General features: G+C 44.5%; 1 protein-coding gene across 3 annotated transcripts; it reads left to right on the forward strand.

Annotated features, from left to right (window-relative positions):
- etv4 (ETS variant transcription factor 4) lies at positions 1–27,351 on the forward strand. Of its 3 annotated transcripts, none has more exons than XM_044013125.1 (12): positions 1–206; positions 880–970; positions 1,119–1,166; positions 5,433–5,486; positions 18,004–18,133; positions 19,157–19,339; positions 19,490–19,935; positions 22,380–22,448; positions 22,989–23,036; positions 23,987–24,159; positions 26,334–26,435; positions 26,839–27,351. In XM_044013125.1, the coding sequence occupies exons 1-12, from the start codon at positions 150–152 to the stop codon at positions 27,064–27,066; spliced, it is 1,629 nt and encodes a 542-aa protein (XP_043869060.1). In that variant the 5' UTR covers positions 1–149; the 3' UTR covers positions 27,067–27,351. The 3 variants fall into 3 exon arrangements, with proteins under 3 accessions (XP_043869060.1, XP_043869061.1, XP_043869062.1); XM_044013126.1 differs by having other exon boundaries at positions 19,496–19,935; XM_044013127.1 differs by lacking the exons at positions 1–206; positions 880–970; positions 1,119–1,166; positions 5,433–5,486 and adding an exon at positions 12,144–12,383.
- Positions 27,352–27,526: the final 175 nt, after the last annotated feature.

Here is a 27,526-nt window from a genome sequence, read left to right on the forward strand (position 1 = left end):
ATCACTTCCCCTCGGCATTTTTTGTGAATGGAGCTCATTATGCATGCAGCCTCCACGCAGCTCCATTCACAAGCAGCGCTCCCTCCTCTCCGTGCAGGGCTGCGTGGATCTCACTCAACTCAGCCTAAATGACCACAAACGGTTAACGGATGGATTATAAGATGGATGGATATTTGGACCAGCAAGTGCCTTACACTTTAGCAAATGTACGTATTGGATGAACTCCTCTGTTACTTCCCATTGCTTTTTTATTTTGTTTTTGCGCGCGCGTGTGTGTGTGTGTGTGTGTGTGTGTTGTTTCACCGGAGCTTTATCTCTCCGCGTCTGTGCAAGACTTTTCTCTCTCTCCTTCCTTTAAGCAGCTGTGTGCGCACGATGGAAAACAATTCCTCGGCGCGCTTAAAACTTGCCACCAAATGTTCCCACAGTGAAACACAGCAAATATCGCTTTTAATCATGTTTGTCAGCGGGTTTTGTTTTCCACTAGTGCGAGGGTATCCGGGGTGAGGAGCGTGTTAGTGTTCGCCAAACGGTCACTTCGCTTCAGACGCAAAGAGCGCGTTTGTTGTTTTGTTTTTTTTTTTCCCCAAGACAACAGAGAAATGTGTCGTTGTCTCTCGGAAAAGGAGCCCGGTGTTGTTCACTTACAGCTTCACAATGTCCTTCCATTTTCTAACGCATCACTAGTTATTATCAACATTATTAATATAAACCACTTCATGTTATTTGTGCCATTTTGGTGTCCAAGCGGCGAAGCCTGCATCTCCTCATTGTTTTTTTCCCAGGTCACAGTAAACATATCACTGTCTGTTTTTGACATTTCACTGACCTACTGGACTCTGACGCTCACTTCTCTGTTAACTTCTATGCGTTTTGCAGAAGTCGCAAGGAAATGGGCCCCTAAATAGACTGTTGATGGCAGCAAAGAGGAAATACATGGACACAGAATTGCCCCCTCAGGATTCTGAAGGTACAGTAGTGGAAGTTTTGGCCTCAACAGACTCAGATATATGAACCCGAGGCGATGGCTGAGCCTCTGTCTTAAAAAAAATCAGTTATGTTTCTCCTGGACTGCCACAGTGCCGTCTATTGACTATGTGTTCTTCTTTCCTCCTCAGACCTCTTCCAGGATTTAAGCCAACTCCAAGAGACATGGCTCACAGAAGGTGAGACACACCTGCAGGCTGATTTTACTCTTTTAATCTGTGCTTTTCTGTGATGTTGTTCCCTGTTTATGACAGCCACTGAGAGGCTGATGTGTGGAAAGACTCTGGGGTTTTCTGTTGGCCCAACAGTGTCATTTTAATCAGCTGCTGTCATTAATGTTTGGCTTAGTTGGGACCAAAGGTGAAGATGACTTGTGTTGAAAATGTCGTTTTGAGTGTTGCTGGGTAGCCTGAACTTTCAGGTAGAATACAGATGTCAGTAAATGACTCTCTGGAAAAAGAAAAAAAAAGAGGCAATAGAAAACACAGTTTGGACATGATTGGCTTTGTGCGTGTGCTATTTTGGCCATGTTGGCATGTCGTATGCTTTCCAGGCAGCAGCCAATGCAAACAAACAAGCTCTTTGGCTTGTGTCACCCAAAGGCACATAGCAGTGAAACGAGGCCCAGTCAGATGAGATTGTCAGCTTTTAGGCTTGATAAGTGCAATAATGACCCGGGCCATAACAGAGTCGAAACAACACCAGCACAAGAGTCCTAACGACAAGTTTTTGGTGCGAGCGTGGGACACAACAGTGGCAGGAGAGTGGGTATAAAATGAGCTTTGCACTAGGAGGTGTGAGTTTTGTTGTGTCGCTTTGCTTTGATGTGGAGATTTAAAAGGGAAATACTGAAACGTGAGCCACATAAAGCCTCCAGAATGTTTGTGCTTTTTGTTGCCTGACGAGATGTTTGACCTTCACTGTGGGGTGGAGTTATGAGGCTATTTTCACAATCATGTGCAGAAGAAAATTCTCATGTGTGCAGCCCAGACACAAGATGTCCCAAAGTAAAAGCTTTGAAATGAAAAAACGTTAGTTTTTTGTCATAGATTTCCGAAGAGTAGTAGATTCATTTTGACTGTTTTCAAACAGGAAATTGATCGGTGAATTGTGTGCAAAGGGTATCTGTGGTGTTCTGTTGTTATGGCTATTTCATAATAGGTCCATCTATGAAAATGTGCTTATGTCTCCTTAAAACGGTAACAATAACTGTACGGTATTGATCTGAGTCATGCAGAGTATACGAGTCAGCAAACTATGGAAGTGAGTTGTAATCCGTGACACTTGGTAACGCGTTTGCATTTTGTCTTGAGACCAGACAGTCGCCAGACCCCAGTCTCTGGTCGGCTATTGTTCATAACAAACAGTGCTGCTGCTGCTGCTGCTGCAGCATGCATGTTTGCTTTCTTGCCTTTTCACATGCAGCGTCAAAAACCGGCAAGTTCACTTCACACCAGCGTCTCACACAGACAAAAACAAGAGCCAGAGCCAATAAAACCGCAACAATGGGTGACGCTTCAAAGTGAGAGGCCATTTGCATTCAGAGATTTCGCAATGACGGCCACTATAAAAGGCTTAGTTCCCACAAAAATGATACGTCTCACGACATATATAGATATTCTGAATAATCAATAGAATTCACTGTGATTTAGTTTTCATCGGGTGAGTTTTTTTCCTTCATATTTTAGCATTTTGAGCCCCACGGACTGCATTCCATTCACCGACATTGTGTAATTGTGACAGCAGAAATCACACAGACACATACCAAACCAAGATCCAGAACAAAGTCAGTTTTTGTTATTTAAACCATTAGCCTTTTAAAATAAAACATTATGTCATGGACTGACAATCGGTCCGGGGCGCTGACTTATTGTTGACTCAAAGTGAATACGGCAAAAAAAGAAAGGGGGCAGGACAGAGAGATGGAAGTGTAACTTTATCAAAGTGTTATTTAACCCTAAGTACAGGCTTGTTTTCAGCTTTCCTGGCTTTCCTGCTGCATTAATTAAAGACCTTATCATGACTGATTGCAGTTGTGAGGGATTCACCAACATTGTAAAAGCTGCTTAGCTGGAGGGATGTTTTTTTGGAGGGGTGGGGGGTGAGGTAGAGACAGAGAGAGAAAAAAGGTGAAGTACTGAATGGCAAGAGTTCAGAAGCTTGTCACATCTTGTCTCATTTTGGCCTTTGGGTTTATATGACTGAGGCTGCTTAGCCCCGCCCAGGATCTCCTGCTGAGAGACAAAAAAAAAAAGTCATTCAAGGTGCCTGGAAGCATCGGGGAGAACATGCGTCTGTGCTCATATAAACACTTTCCTTCTTGTGCTGACTTGCAGCTCAAAGTCCCTGACGAGGTGTTCCTGGAAACAAATCAGAGACACATGCAAGCCCCTCATGCACACAAGTTTGCAGACGCCAACACACATACGTACACAACACATGAAAGTCTGGTGGCCATCGTCCTTGTGTCTTCCCTCCGTCGCGTGCACGGCGTCCAGCGTGTTCCGATGTGGACATGTTGAAACAAGTGGAAGTGATTGATTGGTGAATCCGCTCAGCTAAACATTGGCCCCGGCTCTGTCTCGCGCAGCAGCTTTATTTCTCCCCCTTGAGGCTAAAAGACTGAAAAGTTAAATGGGGTGTAATATTATTATGGTATAGTAAACCACAGGATGCGGTGTTATATAAGAGATCCATGTCATTTATCTGAACATGCTGCAAAGCGTCATCATCCGGTTTCCTCCGCACCGGAAAGAGGAGTGTGACAACAAGAAAGTGGATTTAAATTTCTTATTTCCTTTTTTTGTGCAGTCAATTTTGCCCTCTGCTTCTGCCGCTCACTCTCCCCGAGTTTTGGTTCGTGAGCCGTGTGTCATGTGATTGGAGAGAAAAGAGGCCAAGTGAATGTTTTGAGTGTTTGGTGAGATTTTGGTTCTTGTGTAAGGTTACAGAGTCGTGAGCGCATGAGATTCTGCAGACCGACCGGTGTCTGGCCATTGGACCAGTGTTTCTAGTGAATAGTGGTCAAAGGATTCACATGCCGCGGTGCCATTTTATTTTCCAGGCCATTACACCCCTGATTGGGGTCATGATATTTAATGATAACCATCAATTTTCCCCTTAACTTGTCCCATGACGCAAGTGTGACTTTCAGGCAACGGAAATATTTTTAAAAGCCCAGAAAGCCGTGCAGCTGCAGCGATGCCTGATTAAAGGTTGTTAGCCCTGGTTCTGCTTGATGTTCATTAAATCGGAGGTAGTGAAAAAGTGAAAAAGTAATGCCAGCAAGCTCGTGCCTGGGTGAATCGGACCTTCTTACCCTTGGTCACGTGATTTGGCCTTTTTCGAACCTATTAATGCAACTATTAATGCAGTTCAGTGCCTCGAAAGGACAATTGTGAATGGGGTTTGGATTCCAATATAATTGTGTGTGTGTTGCTCTGCTGCACCTGGGCTTGGCATTACTGGTTCTGCTTTCTTGGTTAGGTCCTGAATGACTTTAATTATGAGTGATTGCCTAATGAGGGTCACAAATAATTACAAATCAAGACATTACATGCATACAACGTGACTGTGTTGACTCTTTTTTTAAGTCTTTATCCCATATATGATATCTGTTGATATAAGAGAAAACACATTACTTCACTGCTAACGCGGCGCATTTGACAAAAAATCTCTTTCTCTGTAAAAATGTGAACGTTTCCTTCAATATGCGGCAAATGAAATCCAGACTGGATTGTGCTTTGAAACCTGGGTGTTGTCTGAAGATTTGCATCCAGATTAAGTAGTACAAGAGGCAGGACACTCTCCCATTCACTCGCAGAGTTTCTGCTGGCAGGAGAATGTCTGGAGAATCTATGAGTCATTTTTGCTGACATTTGCGTTCACACATACAGCCCCTCCGGAGAGACTCTGGGGTTCGCTGCTTGTCTGAAAGCGGCTTTTTGAAAGAGTCCCCCCAATATTGTGCGACTCTGACCGCTTGTGTGGCCAGAACAGCTTCAGTTTAGTCTGTCTGGATTTCTACAATGGAAACGGAAATGGACCAAAAAATATTTATAGTACATGTCTAGACTAAGTTGTATTATATACAGTAGGTAAAGGTGGGCATCTTCTCATTCTCATCAAGTGTTTTTCATTGGCTGAAATCTCAGAATGAGTGATTTATACTGCCAAGAAATGTTAAAGCTACACGGACTGTATGCCATCCAGGGGCTCCAGGGTGAATGTATTGATCTATAGAGGAGTAAAGTGCTGGCATGCTGCAAAAATGATGAAGTGAAGGTCACCTGGATGAAGGCCAACCAGGCTCTGTTTTCTTTCATGTTCCAAGGAAGCGTAAAAGACAGAATGAGTTAGTTAAAGGGGGGAAAATAAGGAAATACAAAGAGAGGTCAAGATTTCAAAATGATGATTGATGTTTTTTCTTTTTCTTCTCATTTCAGCTCAGGTTCCTGACAGTGACGAGCAATTTGTTCCTGATTTCCATTCTGAGAACTGTGAGTACTTTCTGTTTATGTGTCCTGTTTGTGTGTGTGTGTGTAAAACATGTGTCCACGTTACTAAGTGGATTTAAACATGTGCCAAATCTTTTCTGACTGCACATTGCAAAGATCAGACCTTTTATTTGTTGTTTATTTAAAGAGACATTGATCCATTTAAGATGGAGAGCCGTGCATGGACAATCTCAATCGCATTTCAGATGTGGTCAGCTGCTGCACACATGCAGGTTCAGCCGAAGCGAGGATGAAACCACTGGTCAATTTGGGCTACGAGACTGCCAGAGGCTTACGCGGGGATGCTGTAATCCGCTGAAGTTACAGTAATGTCGTTGGCAGTGTAGAGAACACAAGACTTAACGAGGCAGTCATGACATGAATTTGGATGCTGGCATTCTGTGCTGTTGTTGTCCATTTGCATGCCTTTGAAAAGCGGAATGGGTACGGCCCAGGAAACCAGTAAAAAAATGATTCAAGGCCCAGGTACAAAGTCTGCCCTTTGTGCACATCGGAAGGTGTAAAATGGAAAAGCAAATTCCTGGGCAGCACAACTGAGCGGCTATTTGAATGAGTTTCCCTTTTTTGTTGTGCTTCCCAACAATGGCCGGCCAGGATCTGGGTGGGAGCATGTGTCGCTCTACAAACACTTTTTTTTTTTTCCCCAGTTCCATTCAACACACTGCTGGTCTCCGTGTCTTTAGCAGTGACACTGACAGGGTTACTTAGAGGGAACTTGAAATACCTCTGGAATAATATCATCCCCAAAAGTAAAACTGACAGCTTTCACTCCCAGACAAAGCGACTTCCTGTCACTGAAAGCCATATGTCTTTTGTCTGCAAACATCATGTGATTTAACCAGCTTGAAGTCACAACTGGTCAACCCTCTCTGTGACACATGCCCTGTGCGACATTGTCACTGTCTGTTGGCCAACAATGCGGAGGAGGAAGTGCAGATGAACCCTGGGGCACTCAGAGGTCATGTCTACTTAACCTTGTGGCCTGTCAGCCAATCACTTGTCAGGGCTCTGCTAACGGTTGACCTGGGTATGATTTGCAGGGTCATGTGGGCTTCAGTTTGACGGGCAGCTCACTTATACGCGGCAAAGATGCTCCCACAGCGACAGTGTCCCTGCTGGTTGTAGTCAATAGCCGCTGAGGCCAGTTGGAGCATCTCTATTCAGCGGTGATTGATGGAAAACTGAAGTTGACAGTTGACTCTACGTATTTTTCATTGTGAGCAGGCTAATAAAAGCATAAACAGAGCTTATGTTTTCACAAACAGCACTGAAAGGCCGTCTGGTGCACTTTTCAAAACAGGTGACTCACCTGTTTTGGAAACCCAGCCACATAAAGAGAGCATAAAGCAAAGCCCTAATCCCGGGTGACCGTGAAATAATTGAGGCTTGCATTGAAAATGGCACCCTGGTTAAATTAAACATTGTTGTCAACTGAGTCAGGTTGTTACCTGCTTGGGCGCGGCGTTCACGGAGCGCTGTGAGACAGAAAGAGGGAGCCTGTGAAATGGCAAAGGAGACGCGAAAACAAGGGGACATGTCGGAATGCCAGATTAGAGAAGGGGAGGGAGCAAAGGAGGGATTGTGCAATACCTGCACATCTGGAAAATCTATCTCATCTGGTACATTCTCCTTCGGTTCACGGCTAACAAGCATGCTCTGTCTACAGGCTGCCATTGAGGGAATGTTATGCAAACAAGCGGCTTTTATGTACTCTCTGACCTGCCTGTATGTATGTGTTCAAAGGTAATTGAGACGTCAGTGATTTTTCTCTCTCTCTCTCGCTCCATTAAACCATTAAACTATTGCAATTGGCCTTTCGTAGCATTTATGTGACGTTTATCTTTTAATCATCAAGAGGAGAGGAGGATTAATGTTTGGTGTTCAGCGCCGACGGCACCTTCACGGCTCATCCTTGCCTGACGCTGGGCTGTCGGACAGATTCCCTTTGTCTTTTTACTGCCTGTGGGGAAGCAACACATGGACGTGTCAGTCAAATTGATAATGCACATACTTAATTAAAAAATGGTTGAACGTGTTGCTACTTTACCTTTTGTGGAGGGAAAGAAAACGCCAAAAGGCCAGAGTTGGATCACTTAGCGAGGCATCGCCTGCCCTAAGAGCTTGTTCTTCTTTGTCCAAGTATGTTGTTTACACTTGGAGCAGCTCAAGAGATGTGACCCATTCATAAATTTTCTTCCCTGCGTGCGTAAGAGGAAGTGCAAAGCTACCCCCCCCACCACCAGCCACCCCACCACTCCCCTCCCCCCTCCCTTCTCTCTCTCTTTCTCTCTATCCAGTCCTCGGCTGCTCTCTCCTTCAGTCTTCATTCATAAAAAAGCCCTACAGTACTACAGATCCCCCTCTCCAACATCCCCTCCAATCCAAGAGCACACTCCAAACCCCTCCCTCCCTTCCTGTGTCTGTACAAACTAAGTCAGACTTAAAACTCTGGACCCCCTCCCCTTTCCCTTTTCTCTCTACATTTCTCTGTCTCTCTCTACAAACACACACACACACACACACACACACACTGAGTGTTCCAAGATGTGAACTAATCCAGCGATTTCAGGGCTGTGTGGGACGATTGTTTAGCTTTGTGCCTTGCAGTAATTATATAGGAAGTTGTGGCTATAGAATGCTGTGACAGTGCTTTTCACAAGGCGAGCTGAGCAAAGGAGAGCGAGAGAGCAAGATTAAAAAAGGCAGAGACTTTAGGAGTGAAGAGGATATAGAGGAGAAGAGGAAAGGATTGACATGAACAAATGTTAACGCCTTAAAACACTGCTTCCTCTCTTATTATCTTTTGAAGAGTCCTTCCTGTTTATTGTTTGAAACCAGCAAACTTTCAAATACATATAAAAAAAACTAGGAAGAAATAAAAAGGAAAAGGGGGAAAGAAATGGAACTCTCTGGAACAGCATGCCTCTCTGGCTCTGTGTATTCTGCTTTGTCATTAATTCACAGTCTTCCTGTTGTTTGGGTTGCTTTTCTGGATCAGAACTGGCCCGGCCGGGCTGTATTTGGAGTATGGGGAAATGGGGCTCCTCCCTCCCTCTCTCCCTCCCTCAACGTCCAACTCCTCTTTTCTTTTTTTCTTTTTTTCAAAAGAGAAACATGCACCTCTGTGTTCTCCACTTTCCAAAATACAGCTGCTACGCAACAAAGCGCGCAAAAACATCCAGGTGCCTGCCAGATATGAGCGGACCCAGCTCACTTACTTGCTCAAAGGGAGGCGAGGTTACTTGACTGTGTGCGCGCTGTGTGTGTGTGTGTGCACGCTGCAATGTTTTGTTTTTGCTTCTGATTAAAATGGTTGATTTCTCCTCCTCGGACAGATGATTTCTTTCAAAAAGCCTCTCATCCACGTTACTTGTGCGCACACATAAACACACTTGGCCTGATCCACACACACACACACACACACACTCAAACTTCAGCCCTGCAGTTTTATGAATGGATTAGTTGTGAAAGACTGGCTGAGGCAGCACATTAGGCAAAGGGGAGTGACCATTCATTCATGACACTGGGGGGGCCATTTTTCCACTACTAACAACAACTATGAGAGGTACAGGACCGATGCTTCGGTAAATCCTAATCTTGCAACAGCGTTATTTTCAACATCTGTTTTTGGCAGCTCCTGTTTTTTATCAGGTGAAGTCTTTTTTCATGTATTTTCTTTGGTACAGTCCAATCATAACTTTAAAGGAAACACAGTAGCTCACAGTCATTTACAGCATTATTTAGTCAGTCGAATGAAATGGAAACGTAGGTTTGTTAAGGACAGGAATGTACCAACAACGTCCAGTTGAGAAGTAAAAGTCGAACTCCCCCTGTGTTGATTCAGAACAGCCCAGTCAAAGCCGGAGGGGGTGGAGGGGGGGGGCACAGGGATTTGAGCCAGGCAGCGTGGAGTGTCAGCAGCGCAGCTTTGTGAATGGGCAGCAGAGTGAAGTTTATTAGACGAGAGTGAGGGGAGGTGACCCCCGCGATGCTCGTGTGCGTGTCTGTGCATTTCTACATCTGTAGCAGTGTGTTTACTCCCAACAAGGTGGCTATGTTTCTGCAGCTGGACATTTTTTTCTCTTTCTCTCTTTCAAATGCAAACTGAGACCAAACAGTCTTTTCAAACTGCTGGCAGACGTAAAGTACTACTATGTGTTTATCTATAAGGTGATCTATATCACCTAAAATGACCATTTAGGCACAATGGGGCAGGCGGGTGCTGGTAAACAGGAAGTTGATTCTCTCCTCTGCAGCTGTGTGCTTAGTTTCAGAAAGTTATATAAGTACGCACTAGGATTTATGATTCATGAGAACATTGATTGGGTGAAGCTTCGCTTTCAAGTTATAGCTAATAAGAATCGATTAGTAAATGAATGTTTGTTTATCATAAGTTCTCTTTTCTTTTGCCCAAACACTAAATCAGTTTTACAACTAAAAGCTTTTTCAAACTTCTGTTTTATCTGGGCTCGAAAAATGTCCGGGAAATGTGTTTTGGGACAAAGACACACACACGCAGCACATGAGTGGTAGAGGTGGAACTACTGACAGTAACCTGCTGACACAGACCAGTATGTGTGTGGAACGAGCTGAGAGCCGGCACATGGCCGTATCGATCCTCTCTCATCCAGGAGAGGAGGAGGAGATGGAGAGGGCTGATAGATAGATGACTTGATACAGATAAAGTACAGATAAATCACGGCGGCTGATAAGGGGAGGAGAGGGGTAAAGAGCGGGTCAAACGTGCTATGAAGCAATAACGTTGAGCTCCCCGCGGAGACACAGAGGGGTGTAGCGAGGGGAGGGGGGTCAAGAGAATAGCGGGAAAAACTGTGGATGTGGCATGTGCGCTGATAATTCCGAGGTGTCGTGGCCTTTCTGGTGCATGATCTCTTCCTCTGATATGGGCGATTTGTGGTGCTCATAACAAACATGAAGTCACACACTCTTGGTGAAGGTGAACATATGGAACAACTGCACATGCACCAAACAACCAGAAGACCTCGGTGGGCAGTGGGAGCTCATTATATCATTTCAGTAAGAGTGTGGGGGGTGCATCGATCCCTACATTAAACATTAAGAGAGGACAGCTATATTGAGAGCTGAGGGATGGAGAGTGAGGAGTCAATATTGTGCCAGATTAATTACATACATCCCTCGCCTGTGACGGGATGTCCCCCTCGCTGCACATGTCTCGGACCAGCGATGTATTGTATCGGGTCCACTAAACAGCAAAGGGCCAGTGAGATTTATGACTGGTCAATGGCCATTTATAAAAAGCCAACGCGGCACAATTGAAAGTGAAGTGGACAATAGGGAAAACGTGAGATGTCAGAACATTTACCAATTAAAATATTGATCCCTTCACACGGAGGATGGCAGAAAAATGAAGCCTCTTATATGTGAGTTTTCCAGCTGAGTTGGTTTGCGACATGATTGAAGACAGATACACAGTGTATTGGTGATCGCACTGTGCCCACAAAAGTTATTCTACACAAAAGCTTTTTGAGCAACTATGCACAGAAGAGCTCACATGTGGCTCAGCAGAGAGTACAGTCAGCTGAGCGTAGCCCCAGAGATGAGCGTGAGCGTAACTTGTGAGCATCTTCTTCTTCTTTTGGCTTCTCCCTTTAGGGGTTGCCACAACGAATCATTTGCCTCCATCTTGCCCTGTCCTTTGTGTCCTCTTCTGTTACACCAACTGTCCTCATGTCCTCCTCATAGCAGGTATCGCTACCATCTTGTAGACCTTCCCTTTCACTTTTACTGCTCTCCTTCTGTCACACATCATCCCCGCACTCTCTTCTTCATCTCTCCAGTGCACCGTCCATTGCTTTGGATGCTTGACCCCAGGTATATAAACTCGTCCTCTTCTGCTAACTCTACCCTGGAGTTATACATGTGATAATACATGGAAACTCATTGGGTGACATTTCAAACGTTCAACAAGTCTACAGAGATTTTTCAGGGCTGAGTCAGTCACCTGGTGACGGCACAAAACATGTGCTAATGAGCTGAAGGAGGCTGCGGTAAAGCTCTGGGTCAACATTGCCATATATGTATATACAGTTTATCAGCAGATGCAAAGCATATGGTGATGCTATATAGCACAAAGCCTCCAGGCATTGACTGTAAATGATCATTCACAAAAAAAAGGATGTGTCCAGTTACTTTCAAAACCAAAGACCTTGGGACAAAGTGGCCAAACATCTCTTATTTACAATCTGAACAGCAGGTTCATCATCTCCATCACTCCGTTGCCCGGGCAGTAAATCAAACCCCCCTGGATAACACATAGCAGTTATTTACAGCCCTCTTAACAAGAATAAATAGGAATACTGGTCAATGGGTGCTATCCCATTATACTAATGCTGATTAATACTGGGTTCACTGAGAAGATTCAAGGCCAAAGGGGAAGAGGGTTATTAGGAAAAAAAAAAAAGCTGCAAAAACTTGTTCAGACAGACATTCAAGTTGACAAAGGGGAAGTGAAACTTTCACGTTTGCAAAATCCACTGTTCTACCGACTTTCTCATGATGGGTGTCATTCAGATTTACATCCTGTTAGCCAACGCAACAAAAAAACATGTTTTAACGGCCAACAAAATATTCCGTTTGTGCGAGAGAGGAGTCACAGTGTTGCCGGCCAATCAGCCGTCTCGCTGATTCCACTGTACTTTCAATCAATCTGGTTAGTCTTGTTTGGCAGGTATCTGACAACCATTCTTTAAATATGCAAGGAGCCTGAACCATTATCAGATAAGAGAGGACAACCTGTAAATCAGATAGAGCAAGCACTAATGGATCTAACACTCCGGGGCTCCCTGAGCAGACAGATACTGAAGCCACTCTTGGGCCTGTTAGCTCTCAGAGAGAAGGGTGAGTTTGTCAGTGCTGGTTAAGCTGCTTCTCTCTCTCTCTCTCTCGCTCCCGCTCTGATTATGCAGTGACCTGAGAAGCACGCACACATGTACTGCACATGTTTCCATGCACCAGTGGAATGACTGGATATACTCTGCAGTTGAAACGGTCTGGATCATGTTGTATCGCCTCGTTTCTCTCTCTCCCCCCTCTGTTTTTCCACTGCAATATAACAACAAAGCAAAGTACAAATAAGCACTTATTTCTCAAAACACAGTGGGGCTGTTCTGATATTTGATCGTCGTTGTCCGTGTTTTTACAAACCTGCGCACACAAAATGTGTAATTCATGCCTTTGATATCCTTACTATTTGCAAAAGAGCAGTTAACCACGGTCTCAAACGACCAACACGTGACCGTAAACACAAGGACTGATTTATTTTATTTTTTTTTATATTATGGCTGCTACCATACATGGTAAATTAACTTGCGTCTCGGTTTTAGGCCTGCAACCAATTTTCAACTGCATCATATAATTAGGTTATCATACTTGTTCTAAAGTAGTAGATTTGATTTTGAGATGATACGAGAAAGACCAGATGTTGTTTCTTTGTTAGCAATGTGATCATCCCTAAAATACATGGTTCATTCCATTAGAGTAGACTAAGCGTTTGGCCATTTATAGGCACACATTAGAGTCAGATTTAGTGTTTGCGGTGTGTGTTAAATGTTTTTATTCGCATTATTAGCTTATTTTCTTGAAATGTTCCCTCGTTTCTGAAACAATTTGCTCTTCTAAGAATTTGGCTGTTGGGAAATTGAAATTGGGTCTTTTGTTATTCTGCATCTCAATTCTTTTCACCAAGATTAGCTCAAATCACTCAGATATTGCTTGAAATTCTTTTCTGAGTTTAAAGCAAAACACCAGGTCATTTATTTAAATTTACACTGAGGAAAGTCTCTTCACATGCTGTTCCATAATAATCTCCAAATGAAAGCAAAATGGAGGCACATGTGAAACTCTGTGGATCCTCTGCCGTCTGCCTTTTGCTTTCCATCCAAACACTTCATGGCCGCACAAAAACAAAAGCTTAGAAACTTCGAAATAAAACCCAAACTTGGACGGTGAAAGCAAAAACACACCGCAGCGTGCAAAACTTTAAAATGACCATTAAAGTGTAGGTTATGTCTTACTTTCAATGTATGTGTTGACAGTCAAATGCTTTTTAAATTACACGGTTGCTTTTCCCCATTGTGCCTCCCGCTCGCCACAACGAAAGCATCCATGTGTCCAGCGACGCAACTAACGTCATTTGCGACCCATGTGAATCAATAGCTTCCTTTTTAACCTTTGAAACCATTGTGGCATAATTGGCATCCTTGTTTCTATTGATCCATCGCCACATTAGAGATCAATTGACAAGAGTGGGAGAACCAGGTGTGGCCTATCACATGTTTGCTTTCAGTGTGTCTGCACAGCCTGTGACGCCACGTGCTGCGTGCACCGCACATGTACAAAATCATTAAAAAAATATATATATATATCATGCGAGATAAGAACCAGACCCCCAGATATCTGTGAGAAGGTACGACTGGTCCCATTAAGTGTGTATTTACATTACGCTTACATGGTCTTAAGTTTAGCCAGATCCAGTCACCCTGTTTGACACTGGGGTTGATGTCCAATGAGTTATTGTGAGCGAGGCTGTCGTGAGCTGCAGGATTCCAGAGGCTTAAGTCTTGGGCCAAGTCGCACATAAACATCCATGGTAAGACTCTCCAGATCCACTCCTGTCTCCACAGTGGAGTTCCCTACACCAGGGCCTTTAATGGTAGGAAACACTCCGTCTAAAATTGGATAGGGGGAGTTCACGGCGAGGTCTTGTCAGCTGCTCAGAAACGTTCGTTCTCAAGTGATATTAAACGCTCTGCACATAAGTGCCAATAAAAGTCATTTTCCAAGTACACAGATCAAAATTTGCGAGCTCGAGTTTTTAATAGTAACGCCGTTATTATTTATGTGTGTTCATGGTCTTATGAATCAAATAACGGCCACAATACCTCTGCACGGGCTCAGCTGAGGGGCCACTGTGTAGAGAGGATTGTGTGAGTGTGTGTTTGGTGAGTGGGGGTGCCCTCCCTACCCCTGTGATTTGTTTGTGGTGGGTGTCTGCTGAATGGGGAGCCCCCACCCCACCCCCCCTGCGTAATGATCCCTCTACTTCCTAAAGCACTCAACCATGACCATCACCTTTCACCCTTTTGAGAGCCAACATTTACATCTGTAAAAAGTCCGGGTCATCGCCAAGCACGGTGCTCAGAATAGGGCGTCAACAGAAGATAGCAAAGAATACCCCTCCCAAAATGAGGGAGGAGGAGATAAGGCAAGTTTGGGGGTGAGGAAGGACCCTTTGACCTTATTGGTTTAGGAGGTGCTGGGAATGTGCCTCAGTGCAGCCAGTGCTGAAGGAGGAAGTGCACCGTGTGTCACTCTGTAGCGCATCTATCTTTCTTGGTCGCCTTGTTCGTCACGTGTTTAACTTCACGTAGTGGCCTGTTCCCCCTCAATGTAGAAAATAAGCTGTGAAATGTGAAGATCTCGGTGCACGGATGATGTAACATTTGACAAAGCAGTTAAGAGGAGGTCATATCGCCCTAAATAAAAGCAGGAAGCGAAGGAAACCCAAAGAACATAACTCTCCCTGGATCCGTTTACACGACTGCCACTACCTTATAAACTTTCGCTGAAAATTTGACATCATTTGGGAGATTTACTGTCATTTGTTAGAGAGTTTGTTATATTCCGTGGAGAGCAGAGTTTGTTTTATTTGAAGGACTATTTTGGGAATGGGATGTTACATTTATTCCAAAAATAATGTTTTTCCTCGCATCAGTACTGTGGCATTAGAAATGGCAAGGCTAGGTCATGGCGTTGATCTTAAAGGTCCAGTGCGTAACATTTAGTTATTGACAGAAATTGAAACCATAATTGTAAAATCACTTTGAAATAAAAATGTATTTGGTTTTGGTTAGCCTCTGGGGTTTTTATACTTACTTATACTTAAGTGACGTCCTTGATGGTACACTCAGGCCGCTGCAGTTCAGTAGTCTCACCATTAGATGTCACTAATTCTTACACACTGGACCTTTAACTTATGAATCCCAATGACTTAAATGATCTGCTGACTTGAAAAATAGGTGATCCCCCCTCCAGGTTTACATTTATAGACTCACTCGACGGTACAGCCACACATGTCCACCTCAGGATGAATTCCGTCATCCCTGGTGCAAAAATTCAGATTTTTCTAAGTATATGATATACTTTTAAATTATGCCCACATCCCTATAAGAGGTACTTTTATTTTTAGCCTCACCTGTACTTTGTATTTAGAGCTGAAGGTTCCGCTGAACATAAGCCAACTCAATCAAATTGGAAACTCAACAGCAGTCCCATTCACTGGCAGAAACACAAACACAAATGCTCATTTACCAGATGCTTGCCTTAAGCTCATTTACCAGATGAATTAATATTCCAAAAAGCTCAAACAGAAAGCGCACGCACACACACACATGCACACAACACGTACATAGACAGACAAACCCCTCCATCTTCGGCTGACGCCGTTTCCAGGCCTCGCGCCGTTTGAAATGGAACGTCGTCGTAATCCAAAAAAGCCACATGAAAGAAAATGTCATGGTTGCTTTTGTGACTAGACTTGTGTACTCTCCGTGAAGGTTGTTTGCAGTTCATGACCATAGCAGAGAAAGGGAGGAATGTCAATAGACAAACACATTAGTATTATTAGCGTATTGGCAGACAAGCAGTTGGAGACTTGAAGGAGGCTGGAATCTCATCTCGCCTGTCTGGGAAATCTGGGTAAATGCTCTCTAATCCTGTTGATCCTCTGCTAAAACCAATACTTCCTCACCTGCCTGCCCGTCATGGGAGAGTGAGCACGATCCAAAAATAGGAAGGTTATGATGATGAGCGGCGGTGTTTGGTTAGCGGACTCGGTTCGTCACTTTATACGCGTTTCAATGCTCCGTCGAAGCAGAGAAGGTTAAAGAGAATCTGATCTGCAGTGAGAAGGAACCTCCGATGTTAGGAGACATTTTAAAAGCAGCACTAGTGTTATTATTATAAAGAAATGGTTTTTGGGTGCCATTAGTCATTAAGCTGATCACGAAGCATTCATTCATATCGTCAGAGAACTAGTGTATAAACTCCTCATCACTAGTATTTCAGTATAAATTGTGAGAAAATGTTCAAAAAAAAAGCATCACAAGGATTATTTTTTTTATTTGCTCCTTTCCAGGACTGACTTTCATCCATTTTATCAATGTTTAGGTTGAAGGAAAAATCCTGTGAGCAGCAGATCTTTGAGGCAGTTTTTTGGTTAAATCACTATAATCATTTTGTCCTCTCCATTTTTTTGCTTTCATTTTTTCCCCCCACTTTCTATCTCTCCTTCTCTCTCTCTCTCTAGTAGAACAGTCGTCTCGGGCCTTATTTTCAGTCATTTTTTCTCCTCCTTTTTGTGAATGAAACGACAGCATGTAATTACCTGGGCTGTGCTTTCAGTGTGGCCTGCCCTGTCGGCTCCACACCCACTGCAGACACACAAAGAGACGCACGGATTTCAAGCAGTCACACTGTATACTGTACGGTGCACACACACACACACACACAGAGTGAACAAGTAGATACAGAGTCATTGAGATCTCGCCGGCTACACACTGGTGTGCGTATACACACACATAAATACAGGCCTCCCCAGCTGGAAGTGCACAGCTGCTGCTGTTTACCCTGTCGGAACCAGAAAAACATCCTGTACAGTTCTCCGGGTGAAAACCTCCCCTCACATAATAAACACAAGCCCTCGGCACAGTTTGAAGTTCCACTTTGGGTGGTTTCTGTGGCCGTCAAGACAAAGGTCCCCTCCAGCAGTCCGGCGTGATAGACAGTTGGGGTGCTGGACACCGAGTCACTGAATGTGGGCCTTTGATGTCTCAAAATGGTTCAAATGTCTTTTTTTTTATCTGTTTATCATAAACCCGGTGTCCAATGTTACCATCTTCACTCGAAGGCAGAAAAACAACGCGGTGGCGAAACATCTGGACACAAACAGGAAAGAATGCTGAGACGCACAGTTTGTGTATATGCGGTTCTAACAGAGGTGTGACATTTGCTTTCATCAGTCCACAGACATCTCTCTGGCCCGTAGAGTTGTTTAGCTTTGAGCTCGACGTTGACAGGGGAAGTTTTGGCTGCTGTTGTGTCTGGGATAAGGGAAGAAAAGTGGGCGAGGGCAACTTCCAAGTGACTGCTGGAATGCGGTCATGTGTGAGCGTGTGTGCTTTTGTGTGCCTCTTCCTCGCAGTGCGTCTAAATGCGAGTGTGTGTTTATGCGCGTCTGTCTGCTGCTGACAGTTAGTGGAGCATTTTTTTTGGCTGGCACGTAAAAGAGATTCCTGTGCAGACTGAAGTATTTGCCTTTGCCTTTGAGCTCAGCAACAGTAGTATCGGGGCAGGGCTGAATTAGGAAACAATATATAAAGCCCACTGTGTGTGTGTGTGTGTGTGTGTGTTGTGTGTGTGCCAACTCTGATCTCTGTTTTCTGTTTACTGTCTCTCGTAGCGGTGGCATTTCACAGCCCCCCAGTCACCATCAAGAAGGAGCCACAGAGCCCGGGCTCCGACCCCAGCCAGTCCTGTAGCCACAAGCAGACCTTCAGCTACCCTAATGGAGAGCAGTGCCTTTATGCCAGGTAATTCCCAGTTCACCTAAATCGTGCAGTGGCAGCGCCTTGGAGCACTATTTCAAAATACAATAAAACACCATTGTTCACTTAGCCTTAGGGCTGTCTAGCCATGAACATGTTTTTGTTTTAGATTTTCTGCAGTCTGGTCTGTCGCTGAGTCTTCCCCCCCCCTCCCCCCCTATAAAAACAAGATAAACTTTTGTGGAAATGCATCCCCATGTCCAACGAGTTTCTTGGTGACTCTGGATGAAGTTCAAAAAGTCAGTAGAGCGTAGTAAGTACAGTGTTGGGTTAGTCAAAGCACATAAAGAGAAGTCACATGACATCCTCTCTATTAAAGATGCAGTGCGTAACTTTTTTTGTTGTTTTTATTCTGTCTGTATTCGGTCTTTTAACATTATGTGTATGTGGCGTACATCCGTCAAGCAACACTATCAGACCCGACAGAGAGCATTTGTACCGTGAATACAGTCACTACATCACATTAGAAAACATGTCTTCATGTGATGGTCCAACTAAAACCAGACTTTTAATATTCGTGGTACTATTCTTATGCTCTACCAGCTTAAATTCTTGAATATTTTAAAGTTCATAAATGGTTGGAATATACTATTAACTGGAAAGCACCTAATAATAAGGGGCTGAAAAGGGGGTGTATCAACAATTCATACTGGGACAAGGGCAGTATTCCAACTGAACAGTGTAGTCAGTTGTGTTGATGGCAGCATAAATGTTATTATTAGCAGTTATTTTAAAAAGTGGGGTGATGATTTCTTATTTATTTTTTGGCTACTTTATTGTTATTCTACCTAATCAGTGACATCAATTGTTACCACAGGAGAAATAAATCTTGACTCAGCGATTGTCATGAGTAAGTCAGTAGAGCTAAAACACCAATCACGTGCTTCTCGAGGACCAAACCCCCAGCAAAGAACCTCCATTAGCTCTGTTTGTTTGTACTGACTGACAAGAAACCCTTACAGTGCGACACTGTTGTGACATGTCCATGTGTGCGTGTGTATGTTACAGTGCCTATGAGCAGAAAAGGGCTGCAGGAGGAGCCAAGAGCTCCTGCCCAGGGACCCCCATGTCTCCCATGACACAGCATTACTCCCCGAAACCTGCCACAGCCGGACGGCCCGATGCTGGCTACATGAACCCGGCGGCTACCTCCCAGCCACTGCCCAGCAACAGCTACCCCATCAACACCAGGTGACACCTCACATGAGACTTAGTCAACATGATGTAAATGCCACCAGTTTGGTCACTTCAGTGTCAAACGGCACGTGAATTAAAAAATGTTGTGGACTAATTCAGAATGAATGGCATTTTAAACTGAGCTGGTGTACCTTTATTTTTCAGTTCCAGGTACCAGGGCTCTTCAGGAGAGCCTATGTGCCCCCAGTTCCCCCCACCAGGGCAAGTGTTCCAGCGCATGACATCTGCACCGGCAGGACATGGCAGCAGTGGAGTCGGTGGAGGCGGAGGTGGGGGTGGAGGCGGAGGGCCAGGGGGCGGAGGTGGCGGAGGAGGTGGTGGTGGTGGCGGTGCAGGTTATCATCGGCAGCACTCTGACCCCTGCATGCCCTACCTGCAGCAAAGTTTTAAGCAAGAATACATGGACCCGCTGTATGAGCGGGCGGCTCACATGGCAGGGCCTGGGCACGCGAGCGGACCAGGTCACGGACATGGATCTCACTCCCACCCACATCCACATCCACATCCACAACCACACCCACACCCACACCGGTTCCCACCAGCTCATATGATGGTCAAGCAGGAGCCCACAGACTACACCTACGAACCTGGTGAGTGAGACTGACTGCTGTAAACTGATGATGTAGGACAGTTATGTCTTGGCTTCACATCCTATGGATGAATCTGTGAAATATCAGACCAAAAAAAAGCAAATTGTTAAATTTAAAAGGGCTAGAACCATTTAGCATCATAAATTATGAAATGTTTTGGTCACAACTGAGAGAGAATTATCCAAATCTGTGTACATACAACTCAATGTGAGCCTTCAAGAGATTGCAGCAAACACATTAAATGAAATTAAATGACATTTTTTTTTACATCATTTCTCAAACTATTATGTCTAATGAATGATCACTTCAATGAGAAACCCTTTCCAGACCCAACTCAAGAACAAAATGTCCAAATGGCAAACAAACACTGTATGTAGACTCCTACCTAAATCCCTCCCTGCCTCCAAAACTCCTCCTTTCAACTCTTCGACACTTTGCAATGAAAAAGTGTTGTGTTTTTTTTTTTTTGCTGCAGCTCCTCCCTCCCTACACTGCTCTCAGAGAAAAAAAAAAGGCAGAGCGAGTTAGAGAGGCAGAGGAATTTCATTGAGAAAATGGAGGGCACTGGAAAGACTAGAGTCCCTGGTGGAGTGCTCCAGGGTTTCAGGTTGCACCAGCGGCTTCCTTTTTCTGCAGGCAGATGAACTCATAATGGAAAAATGAGCGTGGCCGCAGTAACCTGAACCTCTCACTGGCTGGACTTTGAGAGGGGGGAGCGGAGGGAGTGTGTGTGTGTGGGGGGGGAGCCAGCTCAGGGGCTTTAACAACAAGTTCTACCACTGGAGAGGACGGAAACAGCTCCTCTACTTTGCTCCCTGAATTTAAAATGACAAGACGTAAGAAACACAACACTCGGCACACAGTCTGTCCTCAGTCATCTGTATTAAAGCTGACTGAACGGTGTTCACTGCTTTTGCTGAGGTTACTCACACTAGTGGACGGCTACAAAACATGCACTAAAAACCAATAGACATCAAGCGTTATGAAAAAATAGAAAAACAAAAACAGAGCGACCTAATTCTCCACTCACTCTACTTTAATTCTGGTGGATTACACGGACAGGGAATCACACAAAACCTTGGGGAAGTTTTTCTTCTTTTTTTTGGTTAAACTGCCGGGTGGAGAAGAAAGTTGAATTTGGTGGGGTTTCCTGCAACTCCTGATAGGACTTTGACCTCGGACACAAAAGATCAGAGTTTATCATCCGTCTGTTACAATGCTTTCTTTCCAGACGGGATGTACTGCAGCAAAGCAGAGGCGGAACAATTGAGTGATGCTTTTTTATCAGCAAGTGTCTTTAACCCAGGAGCCAACACAGCTATTTACACATTCAACACATGAACGAGTCGGTTTTAACTAAAGCCTGAATCATAATCAACCAAACAAGCTTACAAATAAAAAGGGATGGGATGGGATGGAAGTCCTGCACTTGACCTTTGTCTTAAAGCCTAGAACAACACACTAAGTGACACTGGGCGCTTATAAAACAACACATTGCAATGATTCATATGGCGTTTCTAACAAAAAACACACCTGTTGCTTAGGCGGTTATATTAGGCCTTGCATAATCACTGCTATTGTGTGGCATGAAAGACCCCAAATGGTCTTGCCACTCAGTATACAATTAACCCTGGTGCTCTCACACCCAATCTGCCATCAGTCCGTGGTGGTGGCAGCCAGCCATTTCAGGCAGACATATTAGTTACAGTATGATCGAGTGCTGCTGCCCCAGATTGGAGGGTTTGATTTTCCTTACTGGCATCTTATCACGGTCGCAGCACTGCAGCTGCATTCCCCAGCACTGAGTCACAGCCAGAGCCAAAGGCACAGGGAGCTGCACCTTTCGGGATTTTTATGCTCTCACTTGTCTCGTTCACGCAGCCGACAAACAAAATAGACGTAGGGGGAACAGAACGACACCTTAAGTGTTGTTATTGACACACCTTTTTCTTTTAAAGTAGGCACGGACAATGAAAACGCGCAGAGGTGAAAAGGGCAATCGCAGGAAACAGAGCGCGCCACTCAAGCAGAACTCATTATGACAATAAATGTGCGTTAGAAAGTGTTCCGACACGCATATTTGCCCCGAAGGTTTGTGAGGAGGAATATAATATCTGTTTGAGTCGATGATGTGCCCAGACAAAGTGCAGACACTGAATACTGTACCACTTCTCTGGTCTGCTTGAAGGTGCTTGCTCATGTCCTAAAAATACCACCAGAGACAAGAGAAGTGATATGATAAATGTAGCATTTGTCCTTGCATTGCTCGAGGTGAACCCACACAATATCTATACAATACACCTTCTCTTTCTCATGTAGGCATCGGAGGTTTGGTTGTTTTTCGTTCACTGGAGCCTGTAATGATGTTATTCTTTAAGAAGGGGTCGAAAAAGTAAGTCAATATTTGAAAGATTGACGTACAGCTGTTTGTGTTTGTGTCACAGATGTGCCTGGATGTCCATCTATGTACCACCACAACGAGGGCTACCCAAACCCCCAGCATGGCAACGAAGGTAATTAAGGATTGTAGAGAGATTGTGTGAGAAGTCTTTACCAAATGACACCTGACAAGATGGAATGATAGTGTTGTCAGCATTCGACAGATAAATGTGTCCGATCTCATTCTCCCTCGGTGATTTAGCGAGCCGTCGTGTCTGTGTTTCCACTGGCTGAGGTTCCCGGGCTCGCCCCTGCCTCAAGAATCCCTGAATAAACATAACTCCAGGGAAAACACTTTCCCAAGCAAAACATAGAAAACAATCATTCCTCTTATTTCCATTGTGTGTTACGCAATTTTCCCTCAGTCCTTAAAACACGGGAGCTTCACAATCTCGCCCGGAGAGCAAAGACCCTTTAATTTGCCCAATATGAAATCCTGGTTTATTTTAGTGAGAACACATTTGTTGACTTAAAGTTATTTATGCGTGAATAGGCCCCTGCATTTGGTCGGGGATGGTATTCAGCGCTTGGCAAAGATCCTGAATAAACAACCTCGTGCTGCAGGGATCAAGGCCCCTTGAAAGTATAACACAATTCTGCCCCTTGTCTTTCAGGCTATCTGTTTGAAAATGACTCTCGCGTGGTTCCAGAGAAGTTTGAAGGTAAGGCCCGCTGTCATAATCCCTCTGAATTTTCACACACACACAAATGAGATTTGCACAATCCACATCGAGGTGCAGGAGGGAAACTCTAGTCGTTAGAGTCACCCACTCCAATCTCTACACCCTACACTATCATCTACAGACATCGCAGACGGTTGTATGAGAGGTGCTCGGGTCTTTGTGTACTCACAAACTTACTTAGTGGGTTCGGTTTCGCTCGAGACACAAAGTAGGGCTCCGCTGTCACGCTGACAGCGCACACACGGCCCAGTCTCCCGTGGTGCTGCCGGTGACTGACATTAAAGGAGATTGAGTGGAGAGCCCGAGGGTGTCAGCACTGGTTGAACCAGTGAAGTGTACAAGTTCTCTGTGAGACAACAGCGGTAACTTAGCTGGGCCTCTCGTGTTCCCACACTTGTTTACAACGGATCCAGTAACCGGTAAACAACTGCGAAGCAAACACGAATCAGTGTCTGTTTACATACACAACGCTTCACTCGGTAATGAACAGTCGTACTAATTGGTTGCTTTCAGTTTAATTTCAAAAGGTCCAAAATTTCCGTCTCGTGTTTTTTTTGTGCTGTCACCTCAACGCACTGTTGCACTCTTGTGCAGTAAGCCTTTGTTAGTAAGCAGTTTCCTTTCGTTTACATCAGTATACAAACATGAAACATCCCAATTAGATGACCTGCTGATGAACCGGCCGCACTACAACAGACACTCTGCAGCTGGAACAAACCAAAATGTTCACATGTAACACGAGAATCATTTTTAGTTTCGCAGTCGATGGTCTGATCTATATCAAATATCAAATGAACCTGGGTAAACCTAGGAGATATTTGAACGGCACCAGAAGACGAGTCATCGCCAGTAGAGCTGCATAAAGCGTGGCCCAGCACCGTCGCCCGCAAACACGCCCATTGTTTATCGAAATTCTCTCCTCGTTACAGGCGAGGTGAAGCAGGAGGGGGGCGGCGTTTTCCGCGAGGGAACGCCCTACCAGCGCCGCGGCTCTTTGCAGCTCTGGCAGTTCCTGGTGGCCCTGCTGGACGACCCGGGCAACGCCCACTTCATCGCCTGGACCGGACGCGGCATGGAGTTCAAGCTCATCGAGCCTGAAGAGGTACGGCTTTGTCTGAACCCCGTGTTGCACTGGAAAATCACTTCATACAGAGGAGTCATCTGGAGATTCTCTGGATACAAAGCAGATCATAGATAAATCTAGAGGCTGCGACACGTGTACGCTTCACGTCTTGGCGTTCACTTAGGGCCAGCGAGTCTTTTGTCATCATCTTTTAATGAAGAGGAATCTACTCACGACGTTAGCTTTGAACATTTCACCACTTTGGTTCAAAGTGAGGGTTTCTTAGTTTGAAACTGGGAATCCTAGTATTTAATTCATTATTTGCCCCATAGTGTTTTAACAGTACATGCCAGGGATCAGCAACTAAATGTGGTCGAGGGCCAATTCTTTTGAAAGGAATTGAATATTGGGCCAAAGCGTCGTGTCTTCATCAGACAAAGTGCCTTAAAACGTCTTCAGTCCCACGTTTGCTGCCTTAAGCTATAACAATAATGTGGACGTTGTCTTTAATCAGCAGCTTGTTACAGATGTGTGTGAGACACATGCTCGTACGGGTAATATTTGTTGTGCATCATTTCTATTTTAAGAATTACTGCTTCTTCTTATTTGAGGCCAACATATGGAAGTAGTTCTTTTTACAGACATTTACTCCCGATTCCCGAAACCTGGCTGTCTCCATGACAACAGCAGTGTTTTTATTTTTCAAACCAAACATTTAGTTTGATTAACTGTCAATTCCAGCAACAGAATTTGATTTGAATAAGTTCATATTTTTTCAGAATAAAAGTTGTGAACTCGACATTAAATAAAAAAAAAAAAAATTGAAGATAAGGAAATAATTTAAAATCAGATTTGTTAAATCATCTGCCGGGTCAGATACTGATGCTTGTGGGCCAGTTTTGGCCCACGGGCCACCAATTGCTGACCACTGGTGTAGGCCATAGCAAGTACTATGTACAATAAACTACGGTAATGTTATCGCCTTCAAATGTTTGCAGTACAGACATAAATTAGCGTTATTTCTGTATACATTTGTCTACAGACGTGGATAAGCACTGACAGAGATCATGATGTTTATATCAAATCAGATAAGGACGGCAGAGGCGTCGTTCTCGGAATGAATTTACATTAGCAGGGTTTTAAGGCACTATCTAAAGGAGGGCGATTACAAGTGAGATTTGGCCACTTTCCCCTGTAGGTCTATTCTGATCTCTGTTCCATTAGCTGCCCATTCATTATTCAGCACGTGAAACACTGGATTGATAAATGAAGGATGAGCACTATCATAGAATCATCCAACACCCCCAATTCTCTCTCACCTCCTCACATTTCTTCAGTCGAGACGTTTCTGTGATGTTTAAGTCTGCAGTTTGATTGGACGCACCGGACAGCGTCCATTTAGGCGGATCGTAATACACAGAGAGAGAACTATACTATGTGTGCCATTATCTTTTTACTGTACATTAAAAATGAATGGGCGCAAGAGTTTTACAAGGGCAATTAGGGCTGAGAGCACACTCAGAGATCAGACAGAGCTGCACGCTGGAGGGGCCACTGTGGGATACAACCCGTCTCTTCCTGAGTCATGAATCTCGGTGTCTCCCTCCCCCAGCGTTACACTTTCTTACGACGTCTGAGACATTTGTCAACATGAAGACTGTTCCCTATTGTAAAAAAAAATATGATTTGATTTGCTTCCCCTTCCCTGTGTGGCATTATTGCGAGACACTAGTCTTCTATCAGAGTTAGTGGTCCCTCGTCAGCAGAGAGTTCAGGTTTAGGTTGGGGCTGTATTTCATGGCCTTCTTTCTGACAGGCAGCCATGACTCTTACTTCACTGGGAACACTGTGGGACTCTGGTTGCATTCAAGTGGTAATGGGTTACATAAAAAGGAAGTGAATCCACATGTGGGGACTTGCCCTGCTCTTGGCGTGTTTACGCTGTTGAGTTAAAAAGGTAGGGAGGAATACGACTTGTCACTGAGGCACCCTAGTGGTCATCGCTTTGAATTACAGCGTCTGAATGATTCTGGGACTGTGAACTTGAGGGACAAATAACAAACAAATTGAAAGGCGTTGACGTGGAATATGAGAAAGTTCAAAAACCGTTCAGTGAACCATCTATGAATCTATGAATGAAAACACAGCTTCTTCTTTTTTCCCTCTCCTGCTGTCCTGCCCCCCTCCCCCCCACCTCCTCCCACACTCCTCAGGTTGCGAGGCTGTGGGGCATGCAGAAGAACCGTCCAGCCATGAACTATGACAAGCTCAGCCGCTCTCTGCGCTATTACTACGAGAAGGGAATCATGCAGAAGGTACACAACTCACTCATCTCCCCCCCATCTATCTACACTGAAACTGTGAGAATCTATCACGTTCAGCCACTTTCCCTGCCAAGTCAAACAGAAAATGCTGACCGGCCGCACAGAAGTGTCATCACTTCAAACTGAGTCATTGATAACGGAGCCACAGCACATTTGTGACACAGTTTTGGACACAGGGAAGTGTCTTTCCTCTAGAACACTTGACAACATGGCTAACATTCGTTCAAGTCAAAAAATAGGTTTAAATGAAATGGCTCAGTAGTAATTGTAGATTACTAATTCTTGTTTTTTGTATCGTACAAAAACACACCTGGTGGGAAAAAAAAAAAATAGTGGAGGTTTTTTTGTTTTATATGCATTCCCATATGACTCATCACATCCTGTCTCTCTCCAGGTGGCAGGGGAGCGCTATGTTTACAAGTTTGTTTGTGAGCCCGAGGCACTCATCTCCCTGGCCTTCCCCGACAATCAGCGGCCCAGCCTGAAGGCCGAGTTTGAGCGCTACGTCAACGAGGAGGACACGGTGCCCCTCTCCCACCTGGACGAGGGCGTGACCTACACCACAGAACAAGCCCCCCAAAACATGGGCCCCCAGCCCTACTCTAAAGGCTACATGTACTAAAAGCCAGCCACCTCTCCCCCCCCAGTCCTTTGTCCCTGCCTTCAGAAATCTTCCTGTTATACCAACCCATCATCTTACACACCCTGAAACCCCATGCACCTCTTGCACATGCCCACCCCATCCACTTGTATATAAGGCTATGGTGTTTTTGTTTTTAAATTAATCTCATTAGGGATTTTTCGTTTTGATTTTAAGAGCTGCATTCCTCTCACATCTGAGGCCTATTCCATAAACATGACTGTGGTTGAAGAGATTGCTTAATAAATACCCATAATGATACCCAAACTATTTTTTCTGTGTTTTTGTTGCACGTCACATGTGGGTTCTCAACTTTTAAGTATGAGGAAGGTAATGGAGGGCAAAAACAAATAATAATAGAATCCACTGCTCAGTCTGGTGCTTATTAGGTTACTTTTTCAGAATGAGAAGACAGGTAAAGTAAATATTAAGATGCCAGCAG

Source organism: Solea senegalensis, linkage group LG18, assembly GCF_019176455.1.
Source record: "Solea senegalensis isolate Sse05_10M linkage group LG18, IFAPA_SoseM_1, whole genome shotgun sequence".
Classification (NCBI taxonomy): domain Eukaryota; kingdom Metazoa; phylum Chordata; class Actinopteri; order Pleuronectiformes; family Soleidae; genus Solea; species Solea senegalensis.